The sequence below is a fragment of the Dendroctonus ponderosae genome, unplaced genomic scaffold (genome assembly GCF_020466585.1).
Source record: "Dendroctonus ponderosae isolate FM_Combo_2020 unplaced genomic scaffold, Dpon_F_20191213v2 Dpon_F_20191213_7, whole genome shotgun sequence".
NCBI classification, from domain to species: Eukaryota; Metazoa; Arthropoda; class Insecta; order Coleoptera; family Curculionidae; genus Dendroctonus; species Dendroctonus ponderosae.
The window spans coordinates 6,076,806-6,084,669 of record NW_026018916.1 but is presented as its reverse complement, the minus strand read 5'-3'; the positions used below and the strand labels follow the sequence as shown (position 1 = coordinate 6,084,669).

Here is a 7,864-nt window from a genome sequence, read left to right as displayed (position 1 = left end):
AAAGAAAAGTGCTTCTTTTTGATCATCGCTTCTGTTCGCAAAATGGCACTTTTTGATTAATTCGAATAAAAACGTATTTTCAAGTCACATTGACCATTTTAAAGTAGACATTACAACGATTGAAATAACCACTAACACACTTTCCAAATATAAAAAAAGATCAAAACAATTGTTCGTTGAAGGGTAGTTTTTTCGAAAAATGTACATAACGCTTATTCAGCACCAAAAGCAGCTAAATCATGTTTATTCAGCACCAAAAAAGACATACTTTCACAAATTTTCATGTTAATCAAATCATTTATGCGCGAGAAAAAATTGTCAAAAAGTGTTGAATACAAAAGTTTTTGATTTCTTTATTATCCACAACTCTTCCATGGAACATTTTCCGCTCGGCGATCACGTTTTGCCGCAAATCGCAAAAACCCGTCTTCAACCCCTAAATTTTGATTTTATTTATTGAGTGCAGTTGTTCAAGAAAATTTGTTCAGTAAATTTGAACGCAACACACCTTATCACACCTGAAAAATGCTAAAAATGTATGACAAATTTGTACAACAGCAAGGATAAAGATGTCGAACTGGAAAAGGGTCATCACACATCATAATAAAAAACATAGATGAAGCAGATGTAACTAAGAGCGTACTCAGTTTGTCCTAATAAATAAATCATTAAGTAAACAACAATTTTGGAATGCGCTTGACTTGGCTTCAACTTATCATTGGGCGCTTGAGCCCTGCTGCCACTTTTAGGCCAAGAGCTTAATAAAACCTCTAGGTAAATTACATTTGTAGTTTTCCACCACTGCTGTAGGTAAAAAGCTGAACTATCTCCGACTCTTTAGAATTTCAAAAAATATAATCACATCAGTAAACAATTTCCCTCCCGAATTTTTTGTCCAGTAAAAACAACGAAAAAAACGTGAACATCTTAATGTCATCACACTCTCAATTCTGCTCTATAAAACAGGAAATGTTCAACTATACTAACTGAAATGTGCCGTCAGATTTGTATACGGTACTGTCCTAATTTAAAAGGGCCCTAAGCAGGAGCCCTTCTCGCGATGAGTGCACGGATTAGCAATCGGCCTGCTGGCCGGGTGGAACAGGAATATTATGCTAAACAGCCCGGCCCAACTTTAAATTTTATTTGAACGATTCCGTATAATTAAGATAGTTCACAAAAAGGAAATGGCTGCTGCTCGGAATTAGCTTTAAATCAGCATCTGGATGCTTTAATTATTGAAGCTCGACGATACCGGTACAGAGAGGAAATAGTAAATTGCGTAAATTCCGATAAAAGTTGCATCGGCTTAAAACAACAATCAAAAGCAGCCGAAGCTTTAAGATTTTCCGTTGATTTCGAATGCACTTGAGATTTTTAGCTACTTTAATATAGAGTTTTTTAGTGTCTATACAAAAAAAAACGTACTTTGATTACAAGGATTGGATCATTCGTTTATTTAAATGTAAAGGGTGTTTTCTCATAAGTTCACATCACCCTAGATCGTTTATTTCAGAAAAATTGTGAAAGTGGTCAACACAACAGGTGTTGTTTAAGTTTACTCAAATTTTTGAAATCTGAACTTAAAATAAAAATATAAAACATCGAAATTTTAAAATTTCACATAAAGTCGTTTTCTTTTAAATAAAACACCTAATGTATTTTTAGACAGGTCCATTGGATTTTTTTCCTGATTTCAGAAATATAGATATTGCCTATATTCGTATTAATCGTTTTGTCTGTATTATGTTTTAAAATTTAGCATTAACGTTTAATCTCGCGAATATAAGCAATATAATTTACTTCAAAGCAAAAATATAGCTTTGATAGCGTATTCTTCAATCTAATCTTGTTGAATATTTTTAGACTTTTCCATTGCACTAAGTTTACGTGAATCATGGGCCACACTTCGGCTGTATTTATTCACGTTCTTTTAAAAACATATTTTTAAGAAATAGGAAGTACATTTTCGTCTATAGTAATTAAAATAGCACCACTGTTTGCAGGTATAACCGAAAAAAACTCTCTTTTAAAAACTTCCAAACTGTAACATTTTGACTAGTTTCTTAGGTCAAATACAATCATAATTGTATTTACACAAATACAATTTGTGTAAATACAATTTGGGTAAGTACAATCGAAAACGTGGCCCATTTTAAGCGGTTATTTGAGCTTTTCCACTTTTATCGACTTTCGAGCGTTTACGGTCTTTAACCGACGAACTTTTCTTTAGACTCAAACACTACATATGCAATTCTTGCGTGAAAGCTAAACATTGAGCTTAAAAAGGGCGAAAATATAGTCGATTTTCTCGAAAAACCAAAACAACTCAATATTCCTCTTTTTCATCTTTATTCGACAGAAATTAATATGCAGTCCACTCTGAACCAAAATAACCTAAAGTCTTAGCACATTTTGAAATGTTCCGATACCTGACAAACTTGTCCATTGCAAGAACACTAACAAACGTCTTGTTATTGCAAATATAAATTTAGATGACAGAAAAAGTTTCTTCAAAGAAATAGTTCCTGATGGATGGACAGATGATCTTCATTAGTGGTCTTAATTGGTCGATTTACATATCAAAAAATTAAGGAATAGAAGAAATTGAAGGCAAGAGAAAATGAAAAGAAAACCAAGACATGTAGGTCTTGGTTTGGTTGCTATAAAAGGTCCTAAGTTTTTTTATTACAACAGTTAACTTTTCTGAATGTGAATAAGTGCGTTACCATCCATTAAAGTCGCATTCACAGCTTTTTAAAAATCTCTTAAGTTGCCTTGTTTGATTCTGATAAATGTTGTGATTAAAATTAATTTAGTAACTTGGGATTTAAATAGTTGTAGATTGACTCTTCAACCTTTCTCCTTTACCAGTTTTTTTAGTATTTAAAAAATCAAGCTAAATACCTGACTAGCCGTTTTTTAAGCATCATCTAGAGTCAGACAGTGAATTATTAGCCAGCAGAGCCCATAACCCTTTATCACTAACCTTTCTGTCAATAATAAAAATCCAGGTGGGGTTTTAGAGAGATAGAGACGCGCACAAATTGTGGGAGTTATAAATAACTTGACCATAGCGCGGCCCTAAGCCTGACTGTTTGTTATTTTTCATTTTCCAAAATCCGCATTCTCTGGCGGCATAATTCAGTTGGTTGGCTCATATCTAGTTTCCTGCGAGCTCGCTTTTTGCGATCCGTATAGTGCAATGATGCATCACTCAATATTGGAGGCTATTAATGACCCAATGGTAAAAAAGAAGACGACATTTATAAAGCTCGGGACAGAGCTGATGCCATTCGATATTAAATGCCGCATATGCAACTTTGAAAAAATATTGATGGTCTCTTTAAAGGTGAAGCGCACAAAAACAGTCAACGTTCAGGAAACTTACCATGGTATTGGAAACAGTCTATTTTTCACTGATCCCATCAACTGGTGCTGTTGGTGGTTTTCCGTTTTCTTTTAACGGAACCCGTCGCCTCAGGTGGTTTATTTTCCTGTAAACGTTGCGCCTTTTCGTCAACCAGTTTTTTCTGGAAATAGAAAAGAATCAATTGAAGAGAGAAATAACTTAAGAAAATTAATAAATTGTTACTTTTTAATTGATAGAAGAAACAGGCGCATTCAGAATGGCAAAATTGGTTGAGTAAAGGGAAACTTCTCACTCAATAATAAGCACATATTGAAGGGAAAATTAAAATCTGTATAGATTGATAGTTGAAGCGATGAATATGAGGAAAATTGCAGAGCATTGAAAAAACAGTTGAACTGTAAGAAAATGTTAATCAAATCTAACAGTTTATTGCTTGTTGCAATAAGCAGTTCCATTGATTAACAATACAAAATAAAACCTGTATATGCTCAAGGTTTGGCTGTTTAATGAATCACTCTGTATATTTAATAGTGGCTTCTTAGTGCACATTTTGCAATATTGTCATTTCAAACAATTCTATTAATGTCTTGGCTAAATTATTGAGGCCAACAAAATAGAAACGTCTAAGAATACAATATTAATTTAATATATGGCTTAGGTATTACTTCGTTGGAAATGTCATTTCGGGAAAATCGCCAATAATAGATATTATTTTGCAATTGATAGCTACTAATATTCAATAATAAATTATATCGATTTTGTACTTACTGATGCTAACACATAATTAGGGAATATAAATTATTTAGAACTTTCGAAAACTCCAGAAATCTTACATGGCTTGATGGATGCCTATCATGACCACGTTTAAGTGAAATGTTATTGCCAGAGTCATAAATATTAAAGTTAATAGATAATAAAGTACTAAAATAGAGGATTGGATTAGTTGAAAAACTCCCTAAATATAACGAATCAATGAAAAACTCTACAATTTCTTACCAAAGAATCATTTCTCCGCACTAGCAATTTAACATCATCTGCAGTCACCATTGAGCGTCTAGCATGCCTGAAACAAACACACGCATGAGAATCAACCAAGGAAGAAAATTTCCAATTAAATGACTTACTTGGCAAAAGCCTCCAAATCTGCACCATACAGCGACAGTTTCTTGTAGGTCAGCTCTGCAATCAGATCCAATGCATGTGATTCAAACTTCATGCCTAGTTGATCGCCTACTTCGCCAGTTATTCTCTTGGAGTATGTGCAGATATGTTGTTTTATTTGCTAGGAAAAAATAAATTAAAAAATGAAAAACAACTAACCTAAGCTAAGTAAAACAAAGAAAAGAATCACAAACAGACAAAAAATTTAATTACGGCAATAAAACTCCGCGCATGTTAAAAAAACTCTAATACATTTGCGAAACAAACATTTTCATTTGCAAACTTAAGTTTCTTCTCAGTTATTATATTTTTCAATTAATAGTATGTAATATGTAACAAATAGCTCTCAACCTCCTTTCAAAATTGTCTGATCAGACCACGGTTTCCAAAACTGCAGCAAAATTTTGAGTTTCCTGTTTTTGCTTCTTTAGCGAGAGGAGTTATCTAAAATTATATGTAAAATTACTGAATGAATTTTAAACCGTTTCTGAGATGCAGAATGATTTAAACTTGAAACCCAAGAAATGATGATAATGTTTACTTGTATCTGTTTAAAACTTAGGAACCGGTCCATGCAAAGATAATAAGGTCAGAAATAGTTCTTAATACAGGTTACAACAATAAGACAACACAACCAATAATTTATTTTTAACTACTAGAAAAAAGGCGAATCCCTACTCCGATGTTAATTTTTTACATCAAATTGGAAGTCTAAAGTTAAACAACTTTTTGAAAAGTTCAGATTTGCTAATACAGTTTACTCCAAACTAACCAATACTGACTCAAAATAGCGAAATAATAAATAATACTAAATAAAAAATAATAATGACGTTCTTTGAGTAGAAAATATATTTTTCTGTTTACACACTAAATCTAGAAAAATTGTTGAATATTCTTATCATGTTTCTCAAGTTCCGAGAAATGATAATTTGCTTATTTTTTTTGTTCATCAGGTTCTAGAATTTGAAGTTAACAATATGCTTACTTTATAGATAATCCCTTTACTACTAACAACATTTATTAGCGCTGTTTCTTGTGGAAGTGAGGCTTTCGACCACTTTTCACTCATAGAAATTCACTATTCTTTCATAAAATACTGAGGGACGCCAGAATGTCCACACTGTCTTTCACCCCCATTTGAAGGCATCGCAGTTCAAAATTTTTCGCGCGTTTGGCAAATTTATATTTTGCTTAAAGCGTAAATTTAGCCAGTAGTCGGACAGTTATCATAAGTTCAATCTTAATTATTTTATTACATTTCTGGTATTGAAGTACCAAATCTAAAACGTTTTCTGGGTAATAGCTGTGAGTTGGCTTCAATTTAAAAAAAAAAGTTTTATTTTATTAATCCGACTGCAAATTGTTAATGATTTTTAAACAAAAAAAGTGGCGTTTTGCTAGTAGTCGGATAATGCTTGCCAGTGGTCATATTTTCATCAGTTTCCCCCCATTTCGAACAGCTTCGGCAGTTACTTTTAGGGAATCTTCGTCATACTGATGAAATTTACCTTTCGCTTTCAGTTTCATGTCTGATATTAATGCAAACTATGAAAAAATCTGTATAAGTATCTTCAGGAAATGCCGAAAAAAATGTTAGTGTCCGACTTTTGAGGTATATGAAATATCATATCGGTTAGTGGTTGGAGAATTTTTACATGTTTTAATCCCTGTAGGTATTTGGTTTTTGCTGTCCGTCCACTAAATACGGATTAAAACTTTTAGTGTATATCTGAAATGAAAAGAAAATATCGATATAGTTTGTAAATAAATGGAAAGCGAGGAGAACTAGAAGGCCCAACTGTTTTATGTAGTGGGACACCCGTCCGACTACTGGATTTATTACAAAATAATATTCCAGTTTGGCGGTCATCTAAATTTTATTTTTAAATATTGAAAAATTTACGTTTTAAATTAATATTTCATGTAAATTTAAACTCTTATTAATATCCCTACCGTTTATGATTCTCCCTAAATTATTAAATTTAAAATATAACTTACCTTTTAACTGTTTCCACCAATCTTTAACACAGATAAACTGGAGAGTGCCAACACATCGTGACTTTCGCGCATTTTCAACGGTTCAATGATGACATCTCCACAAATTAAAATGATAAAAAATTGTAGGTAAAGGTTGACAGAATTCATATTGTAATTATTTTAGGCGATACTGTTTCATGGGTTCAACTTATTTTCAAATGTATACGTTTTGTCCGACTACTGGGTGTGTCCGGCATACTGGCGAAATTACCCTACTTGATTTTTCTTAGGCACATTTGGCGATTTTCAGTTAATTTCGATTCGTTTCTTAGTTTTTCGTAGTTTTCGTTGGTATTGATTTATGACTTTTTTATAATGTTACGCAGCTTTTTTCCCGAAAACGCGAATTTAGCAACAATTTATAAAGTATGGACTTATGTTCGATGTTAGATCTTGGTTATCTTGTTCGGTGGTGGAAACCCAGTGCATTTCAAAAGTGGTTGAAAGGCGCATTTCCCCAACAAACAGCACTAAGAAAAGTCGTTAGTAAATCTATGTTAGTATAAAATAAACATATTTATAATTATATACATATATTATAATGAAAAGCGTAGGTCTAATAAACTAGAAAATGTTCTAAAAATACAGTGTACCCACATAATTATTAATATCTACATAAACATAATACATAAAGGGTTTTTACCTGCTCCGTGTTCATTTTAAATGAGTGAAAACCACAGATTATCAAACTACGAAAACGTTAAACAAGCCAGTAAAAATTCTAACCTGAACAAGTTGCTGGTACTGGACCTTTACGAATTTTAGGACAATAATTTCTATTTAAGAACGTTTTAATTATCTGAACAAAATGCCGTTATTCCTTTGAGCAATTTAGAGTACGGAATAATTAACAATTTATAAGCCAAAAAAATGTGCAAAATAATATCACATGAAAGAATAAGTTTCCGGCATTTCTAGCAACAGCTGACAAGAATCAACAACAGTATGATTCAGGATTTCTTCGCATTCAGGCGAAGGAGGAGTTGCTATCAGTTAAAACTGTTTAGGCGAATATTTCAAGAAGTTTTAAATACTGTTTAAAGAAACGATAATTTTTGTGTCAATGCAACAATTGACTAAAGACATTGTCATAAACAAATCATTGTCACCACGACTTCACGTTGTTTATTGGTTGTCATATTTTATTGAATAATTCCTGTAAAACTCGAAGTTTAATTCAGTCGTTACCTAATAGATGTCAGGGTATGCTTCATGAAAACACTTCCTCCATTTGAAATACCGGGCTTTTCTCAAATTTCTAGATTTTATAGAAAAAAAGCCACGTTTATTCAA

At 32.5% G+C, this 7,864-nt stretch overlaps 1 protein-coding gene across 5 annotated transcripts in view; it reads right to left on the bottom strand.

Moving 5' to 3' along the window:
• Positions 1-7,645, bottom strand: part of LOC109539670 (centromere protein S) — a 22,270-nt gene extending 14,625 nt beyond the window's left edge. For 4 of the 5 annotated variants that reach the window (XM_048668096.1, XM_019907552.2, XM_019907551.2 and 1 more), the window contains exons 1-4: positions 7,215-7,645; positions 4,498-4,655; positions 4,370-4,436; positions 3,392-3,533 (exon numbers count right to left, since the gene is read on the bottom strand). In XM_048668096.1, coding sequence (XP_048524053.1) covers positions 3,429-3,533; positions 4,370-4,436; positions 4,498-4,655; positions 7,215-7,229 — 345 coding nt within the window. In that variant the 5' untranslated portion in view covers positions 7,230-7,645 and the 3' untranslated portion in view covers positions 3,392-3,428. Of the gene's footprint in view, positions 1-3,391; positions 3,534-4,369; positions 4,437-4,497; positions 4,656-6,532; positions 6,628-7,214 lie in introns of all 5 variants that reach the window. The other variant, XR_007281909.1, reaches the window with a different exon arrangement.
• Positions 7,646-7,864: the final 219 nt, after the last annotated feature.